The following is a 24,354-nucleotide window of genomic DNA, read 5'->3' as shown; positions in this document are numbered from 1 at the left end:
TAATTTCTGTTATTTACTTTACGCACTTTATTTATCGTTATTTAATTTCTGTTCTTTATTTTACGCACTTTAAATACCGGGACACGTATACAAGGTTTTGACATATCATATCGACGCATCTATATATATTATTTGGAATCACCATAGACACTCTATATGCAGTAATGATCGAGTTCTCTATACAGGGTTGAGGTTGATTCTATAATAATATATATACTTTGAGTTGTGATCGAGTCTGAGATGTATACGGGTCATGATACATATTAATTAATTCGAATATTATGTATTAAACTGTATATGAATTATTGGACTGTCAATGTGGACTATCGACTGCGGACTAATAATATTGGACAATTAAAATGAATTAAAATATTGATTATAACATATGAAACTAAACATTTCTTCAAGTTTGCCACTTGATTTCATCTTAAACCTCATTTGTATCTTGACGATTACAATCTGCATTCAAACCTTTCATGATTCTTGAAAACACCTCAATCGAGAGGATGAACCAACCGCACTTCATCTACGGAAGGAAAGATTTATGTATATAGTATTGCACCTAAGAAACTCTCGGCAACTGAGTAAAAGTTTAACACGTAGCCGCGTCAGATCCTTTTGGCATTTATTAGCAAAAATAACTTTACGATCCCTTTTCAAGGTAGCAAATTTTGTCACAGCTTCAGCAAATCAACTTCGACTTTTCGTTCGAAACAACCTTATTATCACCTTGACTTATATGTATGTTCTTTTATTGTTACCGGGGAATCTTTTATATTCCACCATATTACCGTCAGTGTTTAATCATCTAAAAACACAATTCTCTTGAAATCACCTCGGATTGATAACCAATGATTCGGATATGGTAGCAGTAAATGTTGAGGAATCGGCAATCAGTACTTTGAAAACTCACAGCATATCTACATCAACAGTTATATGTATAACATTTATCTTCTAGAATAATGACCTTCCATTCTGAAATTTTGAAAAGCACCCAGTCTATAAGTCAATATCTGAATATTGAAAAAGCTGAATGAAGCAGCAGAAATCGTAGACAACCGTAAACGATCTTAACAGCCAGAAGTTTGATAATAAAGAATAGTTTGTTGGAAAAACTCAGAAAAGTTGGAACTGGAAAACGGATTGAGCTAACCATAAAGGAAACCAAGGAGAAATACAAGTAACATACCCAAAATTCATAGAACCCAGATAAATCTAGATCCGTTAAAATCTTTAGAGAATATCTTGCTCCGAAGTCATGTTAAAATTTTGCGGAAAATCTTTCTCCATCAACCATCGACCTTAGAAATTCCAAAATATCATCATCAATATCTTCGATATTTCTGAGGATATTTTCATAAATATTCTCGTCCGAAATTATATACCTCTTCGTGCTTCCTGTGTATCATTATATTGGAAACATTCAATAGAAAATTTAGTATCGAAAAGCAGATTATGCGAAACTATGAAAGAAGCCGTGGACAAATCACAAAGAATAAGTTTGACTTCAAAGAATCTAAATGATTCAATGTCTGCTGAAGTCTTTAGTGAATATTTTGCTCATTACTCTAAACTCTTGCGGACAATAGTCTCCATCATCCTCTGATCTTAGATATTCAAAGATATTATCGTATCTTTCATTATAAATATCCTCGATATTTTTGAATATATTTTTATAACTAATACTATCTGAAATTATTTATCTCTTCGTGCTATCAGTGTTACATCATATAGAAACTGTTAGTTTCTATATTCTGTAAACTTTCGAGCTTAAAATATGAATGTTATTGAAGTAATATTGGGAACTGATGCATGAGTTAGTATAATATAATGACACTTGATCAACGTGATTATATTATAGTAAGTCATGCTGAGTTTCTAATAGGACATGATGATTCACAGATCATCACGTCATCATGTACCATGTTACATAACTCTTTCATTCTACTTAACTGCTGAACATATCAAGAAAGTATATTCTTGATAGTTCTATTCTCGGTGATCCTGGTAATTTGATAAATCAAATCGTGCTAATACGTTCTTTCCTGTTTAGAACATTAGGATCATTCGAAACTCTATACCTACGAATTCTGGACCATTATTTACTTTACTAGAAGTCAAGAGGATAATAAAAAGGCAAAGCGATCCAAAATATAAGAGAAAATATAAAGCCTAATGACAACACTGAAATTACAAACCGTGGATACCAGTACGTATAGCAATATAAAGACACGGGAGGATTATAAATACAATAATCCCTAGAGCATAATAGAAATAAGCAGATTCTTCAGGTGGGAGTTGGAAAAGAAGAACGATCATTGCAATAATTGGAATAAGAACAAGGATCAGAACAGAGTTAAGCATTTTCATAAATCTTTTGAATTTGGGAATTGAGTATAGAAGTGGTAAAAACTAATGGAACGGAAAAGATAAATTTATAAAGGAAATATCAGACAAAGCAATCGAGGCAGATGGTCGCATTTAATTAAAGAGATTCTATTTTCCTTATTGCCGAAGAATCAAATCTTTTAAATTTCAAAGATTTTCTGTGAATCCCTTGAATTCTGGAATTCGAACGTGACTACGTCAAAAGTTAATTCTTTATCTCAATCTTTTGTGATAGCTTCACTCGTACGCTTCACATAATCGAATCGTTTTATCTATATTAATCAATAATGATAAAACTCTATTTATCAACTCATATTCGTCATGAAAACATACTTATCGTCAACCATGATGATTCCACTCAAATTTCAGGACGAAATTTCTTTAACGGGTAGGTACTGTGATGACCCGGAAATTTTTGACCAAATTTAAACTTAGTCTTTATATGATTTCGATACGATAAGCAAAGTATGTAATGTTGAGTCTAGAAAATTTTGAAACGATGTTCATATATTCAATTGACCGTCGACTGCTCTCAACGATTTACGAACATTTAATTATAAATATATATATATATATATATATATATATATATATATATATATATATATATATATATATATATATATATATATATATATATATATATATATATATATATATATATATAAATAATTCAAAATATAATTTGAAGTATTATATGTTGTTGTTATTAAAAATTAAAAATAAAATAAAAATAGGATATTATAATAATTATTATTTAAAATATATCTCTATATATAAATAAAGTATATTAAAAATAAATATTAATAATTGTAATACTCGTTTGATGTTTTGATTGATATTAAGCAAGTTAAGTTCAAATTTAGGTGATTTTAAAATAAACGGTGTTACGAAAATGAGTTCTATAAATTTTAGGCTTACTAAAAATGTATTTAAGACCTAGTTATTAAGTTTTAACACTTTTTATATTTTACCCATAAATGAGAGGGACGGCTGATGTAATTTTCATTTAATGAATTAATGATCGAATTTTATACCATAATGATCAAAATAAATAAATATAGTTAATCTAAAAATATGAGATTTTTCTGAAGACCTTTTTATCCGCCACTAATTATCAACGGAGTACGAAATAATATCCCTATTAAACTGTCGGTAGCTAAATGCCAATTACATGGCTGTTATACTATGTCTAATTGAATTCCTAATTGAATTATTATTATTACTGTATGATTTTTGTTTTTCTTCCAAAAAGGATCCAAGTTTATATTTATATATACATTAAACGTACAAATTGGTTACATATATCAATCAAAGTATTGTATCCTTGATAGCACACCATAATTATTCTATGACTTTTGCAACTTGTACATTTAAAGAAGACTAATTATTAATTAATATTCTAATTATAGTACAGTTACTTTTTGGTTCACTATCCATCTATCTTCTATCTTCTATTATATATATATACATATACTTACCATACAAATGACAACCACATAACCACCGAGCCACTACCTTGATCACATTTCCATCCACTACCAAGTATTTATTATTATATATTTATATATGCATGCTATGATAAGATGAACATATATATGTACTCTTAACATAATTATAACCACACACCACATCCTTCTTCTTAAACCATCTTTCTAATTTTTTTTTATCTCTGTTCGTAACTAACCCATAAACCAAACTCATTAACCATCATCTTAATTATAGATACATATGTAGCTACTGCTATAACTCTTCGGTCTTCTGTTTCATCACCACTACCAAACTGTCATACCTACTACTGCTTACTTGCTGTTTCTATTCTTGTGTTTGAAAACCACTCAATAACACCATCGAAAACCTTTTGAAACTGCTCACCGTATGTTTAACTTCAACACAAAACGAATACGTGTTTAATGCTATTCGATGGTGATCAACAACCCTCTTGTTTAGACTACTTCCAATTCTGTTTTCTATTCACGAAACCCATCACCATTAAAACACCCATTAAACCACTACTACAACTCAAACATTTTCGTTTTCTGTTCGTGGGTTCACAGACCCAAACACCCTCGAAGATTACTACTGTTGTTGTGTTACTTTGAACTGCTACCTGCAAACCCTTGATTAACTGCTACTATAAATAAAATAATAACGAAGATGCAACAGTAACGATGATGATGAAGTTCATGATGGTGATGCGAGAAGATCATGATGATGATGATTACTTGATTGTGTTTCTATTTTGGTGATGTAAATGGATGATGATATTATAATCGATTAATTCTGTGAAGAAGATAAGCGAACAAGGTGACGAGATAAAGATGATGATGAGATCGTAATGATCATAATGATAATGAGATTGTGATGATCATATTGATGATGAAGATGATCGATGAACTGGAGGTAAAGATGATGATGAGATCGTGATGATAATGGCGATGATAATGTAGATATATGTGGGTTTTATGAAGAAGATGAAAGCAGCAAAACTTGTTATATATAAATAGCACGCAGATTATTTCAGAAAAACGAACTGGCATACATGGTTAGGAGGAGTGTTGTTAACCGAGGGGTCTCGTGTTCGATTCTGGCCAGCAGCATTTTTTTTTAAACACCACAACAACTTGGACTAATTAATTTAGTTTTGGGCTTAATGGATTGTAACTTGGGCTTTATTAAGTAATGAACTACCAAGCCCATTTAAGGTATTATTATTATTAACATGATTATCATAATTGGAATGGTTATTATTATTACAACTATATTATTGTTATAAATTTTTACTACTAGTATTATTATTGTTGTTACAACAAATTATTATTTAAAAGAATCATTAATAGAAAAACTATCATTTTATTAAAAACATCCTTTTTAGTAAAATTATCATAAGAACTATTATTATTATTATAAAAGGAAACAACTTTTTATTTATTATTATCAATACTATTTTATCATATAAATATTAGTTACTTAAAAATATATTTAATACACATAACATAACTATATTAAAATTTTTATAAATAAATATTAATTATTTATTTAAAAGTGTATATAAAATAAACATACTTAATTAATTAATAAAACCCATAAATTATTAAATATAACAGGTATATCACCAATAAAAATATGTAAACTTATTCGATTACAATTCTATGTGTTAATGAATGTATGAATAATATAGGTTCGTGAATCCGAGGCCAACCCTACACTTGATAAATGACGTCATATGTATTTTTATTACAAAATACAGTATTGTGAGTTTCATTTGCCCTTTTTACTCTTTACGTTTTTGGGCTGAGAATACATGCAAATGTTTTGTTAACTGTTTTACAATAATTATATGCGTGAGTTTCATTAATCCCTTTTTAAATGCTTTTGCAATATATATATTTTTGGGACTGAGAATACATGCGCTGTTTTTATAACTGTTTTACGAAATAGACACAAGTAATCGAAACTACATTATATGGTTGAATTATTGAAATCGAATATGCCCCTTTTTATTAAGTCTGGTAATCTAAGAATTAGGGAACAGAAACCCTAATTGACGCGAACTCTAAAGATAGATCTATCGGGCCCAACAAGCCCCATCCTAAGTACCGGATGCTTTAGTACTTCGAAATTTATATCATGTCCGAAGGAGGATCCCGGAATGATGGGGATATTCTTATATGTATATTGTGAATGTCGGTTACCAGGTGTTCAATCCATATGAATGATATTTTTGTCTCTATGCATGGGACGTATGTTTATGAGAAATGGAAATATGAAATCTTGTGGTCTATTAGAATTATGAAATGATTATTTATGTTAAACTAATGAACTCACCAACCTTTTGGTTGACACTTGAAAGCATGTTTATTCTCAGGTATGAAAGAAACATTCCGCTGTGCATTTGCTCATTTTAAAGACATGATTTAGAGTCGATCATCGCAATGGAACCAGATGTTGGTGACTTCGTCCAGATGGATTAGGACGGGTCCTTTCATCATTTAACCATTAAGAGCATAAATTTTCTGTAATATCTTCCTAATTTCATATCTAAAACATTTAATAAACAAGTACATTGAATTTTTTATTCGTGTAACACGCTAATAAGGTAATTCTACCCATTTCATATCGTTAATTTAAAATGATCATCAAACGCCTTATTTTTATTCAGAACAAAGTTTATTTAGAGACTTTGAATCATTCAGATTATAAACTATTCAAAGCTAAATTATCAAGTTTTATCAAACACTCATCTAATCATTTTATGAAAATGCGCATTTATTGTTTCAATCTATCTTGCAAATTTGTAGCAACTCACAAGTCACAACTTTTGTTTTGAAAATACAAGTGTTATTTTGTGAACGGAAAATAAAAAAAAAGATTTGAAAAGTAAAAGTCTTCACCGCTCGGTTGACTAAAACATTCTAAGTCAAAGTCAAAATTGTGCTTATGCATAGGGTTTATTTATTTATTTTTATTTTTTTAACATGGTATCCAACTTTTTTTAACCAACTAATTTTAGAGCGACTATCCGTTTTGCGGTGTGATGACCCGGAAATTTCTGACCAAATTTAATCTTAATCTTTAACGTTTCCGACACGATAAGCAAAGTCTATGAAGTTGAATCTCAAAATTTTGAACTATTCAATTACCCTTCGATTGTTCTCAACGATTCGTGAACAATTATATAGATACATATACTATAACTTGAAAACGTAACAAAGTGTTAAGTAAATGATACTGTGCATTAAACTTATTGGTTTGATTATCTGATTGTTATATTTAACTACGGAATTAAAAGATTATGCCAAACGATTGAATTAAAAGATATTTATTGAGTCCCTTAAGGATTATAATATTATTACGAGTCTCTGTTGTGAGGTCCACGTTGATTTGGGAAATCGTTCATTTTTAACGATATTCGAAATAAATGTTAAAGTGTTTGTTTAAATAACGTAATTTGAACACATACAATAATAAGGAATATTAACTGTTGGAATTAGATATATGAATAACTTGCGATATGTATTTTAAAACGTGTTTATTAATATTGAAAATATATATTTAACAATACGATAAAATATAATATTAACTTGGTTGTAAAACGTTTTGATTTAAAACTATATATACTTTGATAACGAGAAGATGATTTATAGAAGTAAATTACCAAAACACTCAAGTGTATAAGTTACAATTCTAGTGATATAGTTTATTGATAATTTAAGTCTATATTTTGGCAAAGGTACGAGTCACGAAACGTAAAGTACAAGTTTTCTCAGCATACCAAGGGACATTCGAAAAACCGGAACCGGGACATAAGTCACGTGATGACGTACGACTTATCGGAACAAAAATTACAAATCAACTATGCACGAGAATATAATATAATATATAATTAATTAATTTAAATTATATATATATTATATTAATATTTAAATATGTCGACAAGCTACACGATCAAACGAATCTGAGCTGGATAAAGGGGCCATGCGATCGCATGGCCATTGTGCCTCAGACCCATGCGATCGCATGGAAGGCTGGGACAGGCCAAGTGCTATAAATTCGAACGATTTCTGTTTTGTGATTCATTCTTCACTTCTATCTATCTCGTACTCCATCTATATTATATTTATTATTATTATTATTTTTATTATTATTATTATTATTATTATTATTATTATTATTAAGATTAATATTATTATTATTAATCTTATTATTATTATTATTAGTAATTTTAGATATCGTTATTATTAGTATTATACATAAAATACTACGACGAGGTTATAAACGTGTCACTTTCAAAATGGTTTTTCAAGCGGGATAGAGCTAAGGAAATTATGAGTTATAGCTATGAAGGTTATGGGTATGGTTTGAGGGTTTTGCTCGTATGTCAAACTAGTGTTTATTATCTCTGTTGCGTCTACATACTTTCCTGCAATATTGAATCACAATATTGATACGTGAGCATTCATATCTTATCTTTTATATATTAATTGTGTATCTATGTCTAGTGCTCGAGTATATATATTTATACATGCTTGTATGCTAAATTTCGTAGTTAAACAGTTTACAATGAATCACGAATTAAATACATATATTACTGGTAAAAGGTATATGATGTAACATCCCACCTTTTTCCGTTTACTTTTCCGTTATACTAAAATAAAGTCCGTTATATGTTTATAACATCTCCCGTTGATACGCGTTTTAAATTATCTCGTTTAGGTAATTCCCGCACCCGAGCGAAAGTTGAGGGACTAAACTTGACAAGGGATCAAACCCTTGACTAGGTCAAAGGGTCAAACCCCTTTCACCCATTCACTTTCATCTCCATCTCTCTCTTTCTCTCTAGCAAGAACACACACCCAATTATCCAAATTCATTCATTCATCATCTAAATCCGGATTAAGGAGCTAGCAACCAAATAAATTACATATTCGTGATCCTCTCTTCATCCTCTTCATTTTGGTACCAACTTCATCTCATTTGGGTAACTTTCTAAAATCACTAGATTTTGTGTTCTTGATGTTTTTAACTTATAAAAGTGTTAATTAGTGTCTATGGCTCAAGTCTAACATGAATATATGATTTATATGCTCGATCTCGTTGTTTTAGTGTAACTAACATGAACTTGAATTTTGGTGTGTTGTTCTTGAATTTTGGATGATCATATGTTGTTAGATGTTAAAAGTTGGTGTTTTAATTGTGTTACTAGCATCACTAGCTTCAATTTGATGTGTAGGTTGCCTTAGAAAACTTCATGAACTTGATTATTGATTTTGGTGAATTTGAGTTAGGGTTTGATGAACTTGAAATGGACTTTTGATGCATTGAATGCCATGGATTATTATTGGTAAGTGTTTAGTTGGATTGTATGCTTGATTACCTTCGAAACGGCATATCATTCATGTAAATTGGTTGCCCGAATCATTGAATTGCATTTATGAACTTGTATGCGGTTAATGTTAAGCATTAGATGCGGTTTTGGTTGTTGTAATAGGTAGATTGATTGATGAAATGTGTTTAGTTGTTTTCCTCGTCAAATTACCTTCCCAACGGTATAAGATACTTGTCTTGATTGTTTGCGGATCATAAATGGTGATTGTTTGAAGTTAGGTTCGTGCATAAAACTTAAAAACTGCCAGAATTCTCTGCACAGGTACCCGCGCGGCGCGCCATATACCCGCGCGGCGCGCCGTTTGGGTCTGTCCAACTTGGTCAATTTTCGAATAATGTTTGCTATGCTACGCACCTCCGATTCACATGTAACTTGTCCTAACATGCTCATACATGATTAAAAACCTCAGAAAAATAGTTCGGGACACGACCCGAACGTGTTGACTTTTTCGTTGACTTTGACCGACCAAAGTTTGACTTTTTGTCAAACTTAATCAAATGATTTTGCAACCTTCCTAACTTGTTTATATACTTGTATCTTGCATGAAAATTGACAATTTGATTTCACATGCTAAATAATCGAGTCGTAACGAGCCATAGGACTAATTGAACATCTTTGACCTATCGTGTTTACCGTTATTGATACGACCTATTTGTTTAGGTCAAGACTAGCATTGTTCTTTGCACACGTTTACTTGTCGAAGTACTTTACTACTCGTGCACTCAAGGTGAGATCATAGTCCCACTTTTACTCTTTTTGAACTTATATTGGGATGAGAAAACATAAACGATTCTTTTGAACTAAGTGAACACAAGAACGGGAAAACAAACATTCTACATACGAGTTTAGAACAAAAATCCTCAATTCGATTATTATTAGTTACACTTGCCGGGTGTAAGCGAGAACTTATGTTATATGGCCATATGGGTTGACAACCCTCATCTTTGACGGTTCGCTACCGTCTACGGATGAAATATATTTTCGAGAATCAGTGTTTGTTCTAGTACTAAGTGATGGGGTATACAATGGAAGGAATGTTAAGCTTTGATAATTGGGTGCTCGTGAAACAAACTTTTGGAATGTATTACTATTATTTCATTGATGCAAATCTTGTGGTTCACTTGTACTTACTTACTTAAACCTATGATTTCACCAACGTTTTCGTTGACAGATTTCTATGTTTTTCTCAGGTCCTTGAACGATACATGATACATGCTTCCGCTCATTATTTGATACTTGCATTGGATGTCGAGTATATGTGCATTTCATGGAGCGTCTTTTGACTTTACTTTAAACCGTGTCGCCCAGATTTCATTCGTATTATAACGTTGTAACTTAACTATTGGTTGAACAATTCTTGTAAACTTTGGGAACAAATCTTTATTTTGAAATGAAGGCGGCATATTTTGGTCAAACTTTGTCTTAAAGACTTATGACCACGTAACGGGACCTAAGTAGACGGCGCCGTCAATGACGATTTGGTCGGGTCGCTACAGATGGTATCAGAGCGTTGGTTGTAGGGATTTAGAGTTCATTAGTGTCAACCCCGAGTCATAGGGTACATTGGTGAGTCTAGACTACAACCGGCATATAGACTTGAAGTAGGAATTACTTGACTACTTGTGCATTTATACTCGAACGCTTCTACTCATATCTACTCTTAGTTCATCTTAATCTCACGTTGTTTAATTTGATTGACACGCCACCTTGACTATATGAAATGATGTCGAATGCACATATGAATCAGGGTAATATAATTTCCGGGATTATATTACGGTGACTCATATGAACGTTCCGACATTATGACATAAAGAATTTAAGGCGAGTCGAGGAAAAACTTCTCTTTATCTTTATTCTATATCACGGTTAGTATTATTGAGAATACTAATCAATGATATTCTTGTGTCTTGAAGGAACAATGGCTCCTCGTCGTGTACGCCGCAATGAAACTCCCGAACAAGCTCTCGAACGGATGATAGCCACCGCCGTAGATGCGGCCATGGCCGGTCACTCATCCAACAACAATAATAATAACAACCACAACAACAACAACAACAACAACAACCAAGGAGCCGGTAACTCTAGCGAAGGGTGCTCCTACAAAGCTTTCATGGGGTGCAAACCCCACACTTATGATGGAACCGGGGGACCGGTTGTGCTTACTCGTTGGTTTGAACAAACCGAGGCCGTCTTTAGCATAAGCGGTTGCCGGGACCAAGACAAGGTCAAATACTCCACTCACACTTTCTCCGGAATTGCTCTAACATGGTGGAACACCTATGTTCAATCGGTGGGTACCGATGAAGCTCATGCCCTCTCTTGGGCCGATCTAAAGGAAAAGATGATTGTTGAATATTTTCCGCGCGAAGAAACCCGAAAGCTTGAGGAAGAACTAAGAGCTTTGAAAGCGGTCGGAAACGATCTTAAAGCTTATAATCAACGCTTCGCCGAACTATCCTAGATGTGTCCTAATCTTGTTAACCCCGAATCTCAAAGGATTGAGCTCTACATGCTCGGTCTTCCAAAAAGCATCAAACAAGGGGTGATGTCATCCAAACCCACTACTCATCAAGCCGCTATGAACATGGCTCGCCAACTAATTGAAACGGTTGACGAAATCGTAGTTCCGGCACCTAAGGCCGAGGATAAATCGGGCGGCAACAAAAGAAAGTGGGAACCCTCCCAATCAAGCAACAACAACTTTGCTAAGAAGCCTTACACCTCCGACGGCAAGAAAGGTTATGCCGGGAACCTACCTCTTTGCAACAAATGCAACAAACATCACTTTGGCTAATGTAGTAAGTTAATTTGCCACCGGTGCCAAGGAGTTGGTCATAAGGCCAACGATTGTAAAAGTGCCACTCCCGTCGCTCGAAAGTGGCCCAATGCACCAAAGACGGGCACTTGTTACGAATGTGGCCAAACGGGTCATTATAGAAATGCATGCCCAAAGAAGAAAGATAACCCCAACACGCGCGGCCGAGCTTTCAACATAAACACCGAGGAAGCCCGGGATGACACTGAACTAGTCACGGGTACGTTTCTTCTCAACAATTCTTATGTCTCTTGCTTATTCGATTCAGGTGCCGATAAATGCTTTGTATCCAAGACTTTGACTCATTCTTTTAGCACTCCACCTCTTCCATTAGATACCACTTACACCATTGAAGTGGCTAACGGGAAACTATTAAGTGCCGACACATATTACCGGGGGTGTGCGTTAAACATTTTGGGTAAGGAATTTGAAATTGACTTGATACCCATGGAACTAGGAAGCTTTGATGTAATAATCGGTATGAATTGGTTAGTCAAAACGAAATCTCACATCCTTTGCGATCTTAACGCAATCCGAATTCCTATCGAGAATGGTGAACCTTTGATTGTTCATGGCGATAAGAGTTGCACCAGACTCAACCTCGTTTCGTGCCTTAAAGTTAGAAAACTACTCCGTAAGGGTTGTTTTGCGATCCTTGCCCACGTTAAGAAAGTCGAGTCCGATGAGAAGCACATCGATGATGTGCCAATTGTTAGTGACTATTCCGATGTATTTCCCGACGAATTGCCGGGTCTTCCGCCTCATCGACCGGTTGAATTCCAAATCGATCTTATTCCGGGAGCCGCACCCGTAGCGCGTGCACCATATAGACTCGCCCCATCCGAAATGCAAGAATTGCAAAGTCAAATCCAAGAACTACTTGATCGTGGTTTTATCCAACCTAGCCATTCACCTTGGGGCGCTCCGATTTTGTTTGTTAAAAAGAAAGACGGATCCCTACGAATGTGCATTGATTATCGTGAACTAAATAAATTGACGGTTAAGAACCGATATCCTCTTCCTCGCATCGATGACCTCTTTGATCAACTACAAGGGTCTTGTGTATATTCGAAAATCGATCTCCGCTCGGGTTATCATCAATTAAGGGTTAAGGGGGAAGATGTCTCCAAAACCGCTTTCCGAACTCGTTATGGTAGTTATGAATTCCTTGTCATGCCATTTGGTCTCACTAACGCACCGGCGGTGTTCATGGATCTTATGAACCGCGTGTGCAAACCGTATCTCGATAAATTCGTTATTGTGTTCATCGATGACATATTGATTTATTCTAAAAATGAAGAAGAGCACGAACAACATCTCCGACTTGTGCTTGAACTTTTAAGACAAGAACAACTCTATGCCAAATTCTCCAAGTGTGAATTTTGGTTAAAGGAAGTTCAATTTCTTGGTCATGTTGTAAGTGACCAAGGTATTAAAGTCGATCCAACGAAAATCGAAGCCATTAGCAAATGGGAGACTCCTACTACTCCTACTCACATTCGTCAATTTTTGGGTCTCGCCGGGTACTATCGTAGATTCATCGAAAATTTCTCTTTGGTTGCACGTCCTCTGACCGCATTGACTCACAAGGGAAAGAAATTCATTTGGGCGACCGAACATGAATCCGCATTCCAAATCTTGAAAACGAAGCTAACCACCGCTCCTATCTTGTCACTTCCCGAAGGCAATGATGACTTTGTTATATATTGCGATGCCTCAAAACATGGTTTTGGGTGTGTATTGATGCAACGAACGAAAGTCATTGCTTATGCTTCTCGGCAACTCAAAATTCATGAACGAAACTATACGACACATGATCTCGAACTCGGAGCCGTTGTCTTTGCACTTAAAATGTGGAGACACTATCTTTATGGAACCAAGAGTACTATCTTCACCGATCACAAAAGCCTTCAACACATTTTCGATCAAAAGCAACTAAACATGAGACAACGAAGGTGGATTGAAACCTTAAACGATTACGATTGCGAGCTTCGTTACCATCCCGGGAAGGCAAATGTAGTAGCCGATGCCTTAAGTCGAAAAGAAAGAGCGGTGCCTCTTCGTGTCCGAGCCTTAAACATCACCATCCACACAAACCTTAATAGCCAAATTCGGGTAGCCCAAGATGAGGCTCTCAAGGATGAAAACATCTCTCTCGAACACTTGAACGTCCTCACCTCTCGATTCGAAGTTAAAGAAACCGGACTCCGATATTTCGCCGGAAGAATTTGGGTGCCTAGTTATGGGGATCTACGAAGCCTTATTTTAGATGAAGCCCATAAGTCACGATACTCGATTCACCCCGGTGCCAATAAGATGTACCACGACCTTAAACAACTATATTGGTGGCCGAACATCAAAAGGGACGTAGCTACTTATGTTTCCAAGTGTTTGACATGTTCCAAAGTCAAAGCCGAACACCAAAGACCGTCCGGACTACTTCAGCAACCCGAGATCCCGCAATGGAAGTGGGAAAGGATAACGATGGATTTTATCACCAAGCTACCAAAAACGACGGGCGGTTATGATACCATTTGGGTTATTGTTGACCGTCTCACCAAATCCGCACACTTCCTTGCCATGAAAGAAACGGACAAAATGGAGAAACTTGCACAACTTTACATTAAGGAGATCGTAGCCCGACACGGTGTACCATTATCGATTATCTCCGACCGAGATGGCCGTTTCGTTTCTAGATTTTGGCGTACATTGCAAGAAGCGTTGGGAACGCGTTTAGACATGAGCACCGTATATCATCCTCAAACCGATGGACAAAGCGAACGTACAATTCAAACCTTAGAGGACATGTTACGAGCTTGCGTGGTTGATTTCGGAAAAGCTTGGGACAAGCACTTACCTCTCGCCGAGTTCTCTTACAACAATAGTTATCACGCGAGTATTAAAGCCGCACCCTTTGAAGCGCTATATGGCCGCAAATGTCGTTCACCTCTTTGTTGGGCCGAGGTAGGCGACGTGCAAATCACCGGACCCGAACTCATTCACGAAACCACCGAGAAAATCGTTCAAATCCGAGATAGGCTTAGGACGGCCCGAAGTCGTCAAAAGAGCTATACCGACAAACGACGCAACGATCTTGAATTTCAAGTCGGTGACCGAGTAATGTTAAAAGTCGCACCTTGGAAGGGTGTAATCCGTTTTGGGAAACGCGGGAAGCTAAATCCGCGGTATATTGGTCCTTTCGAAATCTTGGAGCGTATTGGAACCGTTGCTTATCGTTTAGATCTTCCGCCTCAATTGAACTCCGTTCATCCTACCTTCCATGTATCTAACTTGAAAAAGTGTCTTGCCGAACCCGATATCGTCATCCCTCACGAAGAACTTACTATTGATGACAAACTTCATTTTGTGGAGGAACCGGTTGAAATTGTGGACACCTCCGTCAAGGCATTGAAACAAAGCCGAATCCCGATTGTCAAGGTTCGTTGGAATGCCAAAAGAGGACCCGAGTTTACTTGGGAAAGACAAGATCAAATGCAAAGGAAGTATCCTCATCTATTTGTGAATTCAGAAACGCAAGATCTCGAGGAAGAAACAACGACTACTACGCCTACTTAAATTTCGGGACGAAATTTCTTTTAAGGAGTAGGTAATGTAACATCCCACCTTTTTCCGTTTACTTTTCCGTTATACTAAAATAAAGTCCGTTATATGTTTATAACATCTCCCGTTGATACGCGTTTTAAATTATCTCGTTTAGGTAATTCCCGCACCCGAGCGAAAGTTGAGGGACTAAACTTGACAAGGGATCAAACCCTTGACTAGGTCAAAGGGTCAAACCCCTTTCACCCATTCACTTTCATCTCCATCTCTCTCTTTCTCTCTAGCAAGAACACACACCCAATTATCCAAATTCATTCATTCATCATCTAAATCCGGATTAAGGAGCTAGCAACCAAATAAATTACATATTCGTGATCCTCTCTTCATCCTCTTCATTTTGGTACCAACTTCATCTCATTTGGGTAACTTTCTAAAATCACTAGATTTTGTGTTCTTGATGTTTTTAACTTATAAAAGTGTTAATTAGTGTCTATGGCTCAAGTCTAACATGAATATATGATTTATATGCTCGATCTCGTTGTTTTAGTGTAACTAACATGAACTTGAATTTTGGTGTGTTGTTCTTGAATTTTGGATGATCATATGTTGTTAGATGTTAAAAGTTGGTGTTTTAATTGTGTTACTAGCATCACTAGCTTCAATTTGATGTGTAGGTTGCCTTAGAAAACTTCATGAACTTGATTATTGATTTTGGTGAATTTGAGTTAGGGTTTGATGAACTTGAAATGGACTTTTGATGCATTGAATGCCATGGATTATTATTGGTAAGTGTTTAGTTGGATTGTATGCTTGATTACCTTCGAAACGGCATATCATTCATGTAAATTGGTTGCCCGAATCATTGAATTGCATTTATGAACTTGTATGCGGTTAATGTTAAGCATTAGATGCGGTTTTGGTTGTTGTAATAGGTAGATTGATTGATGAAATGTGTTTAGTTGTTTTCCTCGTCAAATTACCTTCCCAACGGTATAAGATACTTGTCTTGATTGTTTGCGGATCATAAATGGTGATTGTTTGAAGTTAGGTTCGTGCATAAAACTTAAAAACTGCCAGAATTCTCTGCACAGGTACCCGCGCGGCGCGCCATATACCCGCGCGGCGCGCCGTTTGGGTCTGTCCAACTTGGTCAATTTTCGAATAATGTTTGCTATGCTACGCACCTCCGATTCACATGTAACTTGTCCTAACATGCTCATACATGATTAAAAACCTCAGAAAAATAGTTCGGGACACGACCCGAACGTGTTGACTTTTTCGTTGACTTTGACCGACCAAAGTTTGACTTTTTGTCAAACTTAATCAAATGATTTTGCAACCTTCCTAACTTGTTTATATACTTGTATCTTGCATGAAAATTGACAATTTGATTTCACATGCTAAATAATCGAGTCGTAACGAGCCATAGGACTAATTGAACATCTTTGACCTATCGTGTTTACCGTTATTGATACGACCTATTTGTGTAGGTCAAGACTAGCATTGTTCTTTGCACACGTTTACTTGTCGAAGTACTTTACTACTCGTGCACTCAAGGTGAGATCATAGTCCCACTTTTACTCTTTTTGAACTTATATTGGGATGAGAAAACATAAACGATTCTTTTGAACTAAGTGAACACAAGAACGGGAAAACAAACATTCTACATACGAGTTTAGAACAAAAATCCTCAATTCGATTATCATTAGTTACACTTGCCGGGTGTAAGCGAGAACTTATGTTATATGGCCATATGGGTTGACAACCCTCATCTTTGACGGTTCGCTACCGTCTACGGATGAAATATATTTTCGAGAATCAGTGTTTGTTCTAGCACTAAGTGATGGGGTATACAATGGAAGGAATGTTAAGCTTTGATAATTGGGTGCTCGTGAAACAAACTTTTGGAATGTATTACTATTATTTCATTGATGCAAATCTTGTGGTTCACTTGTACTTACTTACTTAAACCTATGATTTCACCAACGTTTTCGTTGACAGATTTCTATGTTTTTCTCAGGTCCTTGAACGATACATGATACATGCTTCCGCTCATTATTTGATACTTGCATTGGATGTCGAGTATATGTGCATTTCATGGAGCGTCTTTTGACTTTACTTTAAACCGTGTTGCCCAGATTTCATTCGTATTATAACGTTGTAACTTAACTATTGGTTGAACAATTCTTGTAAACTTTGGGAACAAATCTTTATTTTGAAATGAAGGCGACATATTTTGGTCAAACTTTGTCTTAAAGACTTATGACCACGTAACGGGACCTAAGTAGACGGCGCCGTCAATGACGATTTGGTCGGGTCGCTACATATGATATGCATGTTTTTGGAAAGCTGGCGAAAAATCAATAACTTTTCATTTAGAAATTTCGTAATTTCGATGAACGAATCAAAAGATATGGTCAACTGAATTATAATTGACGTTAATTGGAATTGCTTTTGAATCTGCAATTAATACTTAAACAACTTGTTTATAAGATTGATAAATTGAATTTTTGAATACTACTAGCCGAGTAAATGAATCCTTATATAAGGCACGTCTCGTTTTGTTGAACTATTGTCAAAATTGACTTTTTGAAACGACTTTGGATAACTTTTGTATGTCAATCTCGAGCATTAGGATTGTGATACACTATGACCTGACCTAGCTTGATAGACATTTATTGACCAACATGTGTTCTCTAGGTTGAGATCTACGGTTATTTGGTAATCCGAGTTTCGGTCACATTTTGGTGAACGACTTTATATGCTGCTAAGGTGAGTTTCATTTGCTCCCTTTTTAAATGCTTTTGCAATATATATTTTTGGGCTGAGAATACATGCACTTTATTTTAAACGCAATGGATACAAGTACATACTAAATTCTACACCGAGTTTGAACCGAAAATCCCTTAGCTTTGGTAACTAGTAACTGCCGGTTATAAGAACTGGTGGGTGCGAGTAGTTACATATGGATCCATAGGGCTTGACATCCCCGTCTGTTCCAGGTATAGAAACCCTAGCCTGAACTATAAAACAGACGTATGCTATTTGAGTTTAGTAGACGTTGGTTTGCGTGTATTGTACATGTTGGTTGCATGTATGTTAAAACAAGGGTACTTATTATAACGTTAAAGCTTAGTTACCAGGGTGCTCAATCGTGTAAAATATTTTGATAAACGTTTCTGGATGAAACAACTGAAATCTTGTGATCCATCTTTATGTACAGATTATGCAAAACATTAAAACTATGAACTCACAAACCTTTGTGTTGACACTTGTTAGCATGTTTATTCTCAGGTTCCCTAGAAGTCGTCCGCTGTTTGCTTATATGTTAGACAAGCTATGTGCATGGAGTCTTACATGGCATATTTTTCAAGGAAACGTTGCATTCACCAAATCATCACCATGTATCTTATTTTGACTGCATTGTCAACGGAAGTACTATTGTAAACTATTATATTACGGTGATTGTCTATATGTAGAAATCATCAGATATCGAAAACCTTTGATTTAAATATTCATTTATGGTGTGCCTTTTCAAAAGAATGCAATATTTACAAAACGTATCATATAGAGGTCAAATACCTCGCAATGAAATCGATGAATGACGTGTTCGTCCATATGAATTTGGAGCGATCGTCACATGCGGGCACCTCGAAATAATTGCAGCCGAAACTCCTTGACCATGAAGGAAGGTATTACCGTATTACCATGCCACCACTCCGCATAGGGTTTATTTATTTACTGTTTGAAAGGTTTATATTATTAATATATTTATATACTAAATCACATGGGACTTGTGGTCGTCCCCTTAAGGGCAAAACGACAACAGTCCCTACCTCTTTTCGCACTTGTATTTTTCATTCTCCCCCCTCACTTATAATCAACTTACAAAAATTACACCAAACTTCAGGGGGTAAAACATAAATTCTCTTACTTAAAATAAAAACTCCACCCAAACACTTCGACACCCCGTACCTTCCTGCTCGCCGCGAGTTAAATTCCACCGACCACACCGTTAAACTTGAAACATTTTTATAAACAAAATGAAACTAGCTACGTTAGAAACGGAGACTTTTTAAAAAATGATAAACACAACGACAGCCCGTATCTTTCTGTTCGCCGCGAGTTAAATTTTCCTGACAGGACCGTTACACTCGAAAAAATTTTATGAACAAAACGTAACTAACTACGTTCGAAACGGACACTTTTTAGAAAAAGCTCAAGACAACGACATCTAAAACGGCGCTTAACACATGAGCCGTTTTCCCCTCTGTAAATACACAACGCCACGTTAAATATGAATACACAAACCGAAAGCCCTGCCGCATCGCGCGGGCCGGATCCAGACTATTTTTTATATACTATAAGAAGTGGAGATTCTTGTCGTTTCATGAAGGTCAAAAGGACATTTCAAATTGAATTTACAAAACCGGCCCCTTGACTATTGTCTAAACTACAATTTTATCAGGGGTAGAAACTGTCAAATCGTTATTCTATTAAAAATATTTCACCAAAATTTTTACCGGGCCGTATCTTCTCGCTTGCCGAGCGTTAAATTTTTCCTGCACCACCGTTCAATTCGGAATAATTTTATGAACACAACGCAACTAACTATAAGCGAAACGGACACCTTTTAAAAAATGCTAAACACTCCGACATCTAAAAGATGGCTTAAAACATGGGCCGTTTTCGTTTATATATATATATATATATAACGCTACGTTAACTATGAATATGTAATTCGGAAGGCCTCGTCGTAACGCGCGAGCTGATCCGAATCTCGTATGATGTAAAGTCAATAAGTTAGGTTTCAAGGACCCCTTTTTCTTCATCTCTTCTTGCCCACAAATCTTTAATTTTCTAAACATCCACATCTATTATTTACAGCAACAAGAAAGAGCCGGTCATCATTTTGGTGGGTCTAGTGTATAGAGAGTTACGGTGCACCAGCTAGCAGCTGATCAAGATTCTTAGTCGGTCTCCATCTATACATCAAACTCCACCCATTAAATCCACATATAGATACACATGTAGAGACAGAATCCACTACAAATATTTAGACAAAAAGTGGAACAAATGGAGGGAAAATCAGTGATGGATCAGCAAAAAGAATGCAAGATTTATGCAGAAACAGAGAAAAAGGCTAAAAATGTGGGTATCTATAATGATATTGGAAGTAGTCAAGAGGAGCATAAAAAAATTATTCAAATGAGAGATTTACTTGAAAAACATGATCCCACATCAAAGGTTTGTCCTTTTTTTTATTTTAAATTTTTATATCTAAAAAATTTAAGCTCATATAATTAGTACTGTATGTTTTAGGTAGCAAGTGCAGAGTGCTACATGACAAAAAGAATAGTGGTTTGAAAAGCTTTTTACTGTACTACTTTTTAAGTAATTTAAAATTTTAGATTCTTAAGATCAATCAATTGTATAATATAAAGTTTGTATGTTTCTGTCACATGGTTTAGTTTAAGGTCCCTTAATATTTCTAAGTAACTGATTCATGATCCTATATTTCAGGGATAAAGTCTATCAGCTTGACTACTCTTAAGTGTTAAATGTTGAATGTTCAACTATAAACAAGAACAAAAATGTATATATGATCATAATCAACCTCTTCCTTTGGTGGGATCTCTGGGATATGATGTCATTATGTGTAGTTTAATCTGATTGGTGATGAGTTTATGGAATTTAGGAAGAAGAAAAAAAGTGGAATGACAGTAGTATGTTTAAGATTTGTGTCATTGTTTGAGCACTAAATGCATACCTAAAGAGTTTAAACTAGAGGGTTAATTTGAATTTATAAACTTAATAGACCACTTTAAGAAAGTTTCAAACTTGTAGAAGCACTAAATGCATAATAATTATAGAGTTTAAACTAGAGGGTTAGTTTGAATTTATAAACTTAATAGACCACTTTAAGAAAGTTGCAAACTTAAGCAACTTTAGCTTCATATTGAAGCATTGCCACTGTGCTGGATCATATTCATTACTTGACTTGTATTTTAGGAGTATGACGATTTGACTATCAGAAGGTTTCTTCGTGCGCGTGATCTGGACATTGACAAAGCAACTCTCATGTTTCTAAAGTACATGAAATGGAGGAAAACATTTACTCCAAACGGATCAATCTCTGTATCAGAAATTCAAAACGAAATAGCACAAAACAAAATGTTTATGCAAGGATCAGACAAAAGTGGACGCCCTATCGCAGTGGTGTTTGGAGGTAGACATTTCTGCAACAAAAAAGGCGGTCTTGAAGAGTTCAAACGTATGCTCTTAAACTTAACAAATTACACACAAGTACTGCCAGTCTATAATTAAGCGCTTATATAAGTTCTCTAAATTAATTGCAGGTTTTGTGGTCTTTGGGCTGGACAAATTATGTTCAAGGTACAGTTCCTCAATAATAATTACTCCATTTAGAAATCAGTATTAGCGATTAATTAAACTAAGATTAATGTCAATAACCAATATCTTGAATATCAATATCAGGATGTCTACAGGCCACGAGAAGTTTGTGGTTATCGGAGATCTTCAAGGATGGGGATATTCATGTAGCGATATTCGGGGATATCTTGCAGCTCTCTCGATTTTGCAGGTTTGCATGAATCTTTATGTACATTTTTTGTTCATACTTTTTGTTAAATTGTTAATGATCTAAATCAAAAACATCTTGAGATGACCAGGGAAAAAGTCTGAAAACCGATTAGGTAACAAACATATGAGCCAACTATGCTCACATTACTATTTTAATTCAAAATGAATATGACAATGACTTGTACCTAATAATGTTGTAAGGACCATGGGTAGGTTTCGAATAATTTGTATGATTATAACTATAACTAACTTGTACTTACTTTCATGCACGTTCGATGAGTGACCCAACTATGCTCACATTAATATGCACCTCATCAATAATAACCACCTAAATATGGTAAAAATGTATCAATCAGCATTTAAATATCACATGTCACCTTCTTGACAGGATTATTATCCAGAAAGGCTAGGGAAACTGTTTATAGTGCACGTTCCCTACGTATTTATGACGGTATGGAAGATGGTGTATCCTTTCATTGATGAAAAAACGAAGAAGAAAGTAAGTTTTTCATTTCATTAAACCAACTGCTTGTTATCAAGTTAGACGATATTCAATAAAACTATAAGAATAAGAGTATGAGTTTATATATATTATCGACTGCAGATCGTATTTGTTGAGAACAAGCAGCTGAAAACGACACTGTTGAAAGACATTGACGAAAACCAGCTTCCAGAAGTTTATGGGGGAAACCTGAAATTGGTTCCTATCCAAGATAACTAATGTGCATAATGTCTAATGTTCTTATTATTAATATTAATCTAAGCTATTAATGTTTGAAGTCTTAACTATGGTGCATCAAAATCCCAAAATAGTGATTACTCGTTGCAATCTTGTTGACTCATTCATCTAATATAAAAAGTAGTTGCAACCCAAGGTGTTGCCGTAAGGGTGGTTAGGGGTTCGATATCCATGAGTTGTAATATATTTTCTTTGAGGTTACCCGCCCATTTCATGGGCTCGGAGGTTGGCAATGTCTTGCGTTCGAGCCTCATCCGAGGGGGTTTTACCACACGTGATGCCCGTATGGATTTGCCGTAGGAGTTTCTTCCTGAGGGTCAGTAGCCAGTAGGACCTTAATGCCCGTCCCATGAAATGATCGGGTGAGTGTGTTTCGGCATCGCGTTCGGACCTCGTCGGTGACTCTAATTACAGTTAAAAAAATATATAAAAAGTAGTTGAAAAAAAAATAACGATGGTTGTTTCGCAACCTGCAACTTATAACAAACCTGAAGTTATAATAGAGTGTGAATAGACAACGATTTTTTTTTTTTTTTTTTTTAAAAGCAAATAGTTATTATTGATAACTAGAAAAAGTTCGGACCGCGCGTTGCACCGGTTGCATTTGGATCTATGTTGTTTGATACCTGTTTGTAGTATCAGACGATATTTATGTACAAAATATCGTTATAAAAAATTGGCATGAGACTCGAACCCATGTATTTTCCCTTGCAAACTCATAAACTTATTATGCGCTCTCGACATCCCCTTGATATAATACTTTATTGAAAATGTTTTTCCGTTAAAAAAACTCCGATTTTAGTATAATTAGTTGCGTTTTGTTCGTAAAATTATTTCGAGTTGAATGGTGAGGACGGTAAAACCTAACTCGCGACGGAAAAGAAGATAAATCCCGTTTAAAAATTGGGTGGGTTTTATTTATTGATTATTAAATTAAATTTAAAAGTTATATGTTTGATCCCTCAAGGTATCCTACATAGTAGTATATACCCTTAAAAAGTTACAATATTTACCTCTTAAATGTGGTTCATTCGACACATTTCTTCCTTGGCAACAACGACATCATCTACATGTAAAACTACCAAAATTATGGTTGGTATTAGTATACACATTTCTTCCTTGGCAACAACGACATCATCTACATGTAAAACTACCAAAATTATGGTTGATATTAGTATATGTGATAATGATAATTATAAAATTTACAACGATTGAATGGGTTTAGCCGAGGGACTATCTAGACTATGGTTTTTTAATGATACATGTTAATACACTAGGAAAAACAAAACTAATTTTTATAGATTCACGAAGTTTGAGTGTTTTCGATTCTTCATTGTGAGTCACCTTAGCCGACACTAG

The 24,354-nt window shown here is 35.2% G+C and overlaps 1 protein-coding gene across 1 annotated transcript; it reads left to right on the top strand.

The window, feature by feature from the left end:
* The first annotated feature begins 20,479 nt into the window (after positions 1-20,479).
* LOC139892596 (CRAL-TRIO domain-containing protein YKL091C-like) lies at positions 20,480-23,130 on the top strand. Its single transcript, XM_071875706.1, has 6 exons — positions 20,480-20,900; positions 21,666-21,927; positions 22,013-22,049; positions 22,152-22,257; positions 22,645-22,755; positions 22,861-23,130. Exons 1-6 carry the CDS (start codon positions 20,730-20,732, stop codon positions 22,975-22,977), a joined length of 804 nt encoding a protein of 267 aa, XP_071731807.1. The 5' UTR covers positions 20,480-20,729; the 3' UTR covers positions 22,978-23,130.
* Positions 23,131-24,354: the final 1,224 nt, after the last annotated feature.

Source organism: Rutidosis leptorrhynchoides, chromosome 2, assembly GCF_046630445.1.
Source record: "Rutidosis leptorrhynchoides isolate AG116_Rl617_1_P2 chromosome 2, CSIRO_AGI_Rlap_v1, whole genome shotgun sequence".
Taxonomy (NCBI): Eukaryota; Viridiplantae; Streptophyta; class Magnoliopsida; order Asterales; family Asteraceae; genus Rutidosis; species Rutidosis leptorrhynchoides.
This window is presented reverse-complemented; position numbering and strand designations above follow the sequence as displayed.

Bases quoted from the DNA above. Each gene is read 5' to 3' on its own strand.
- LOC139892596 (XM_071875706.1), top strand. From the start codon at position 20,730: ATGGAGGGAAAATCAGTGATGGATCAGCAAAAAGAATGCAAGATTTAT. The intron at 21,928-22,012 runs GTATGCTCTTAA...AATTAATTGCAG, and splicing joins CGGTCTTGAAGAGTTCAAAC to GTTTTGTGGTCTTTGGGCTG. The intron at 22,258-22,644 runs GTTTGCATGAAT...CCTTCTTGACAG, and splicing joins CAGCTCTCTCGATTTTGCAG to GATTATTATCCAGAAAGGCT.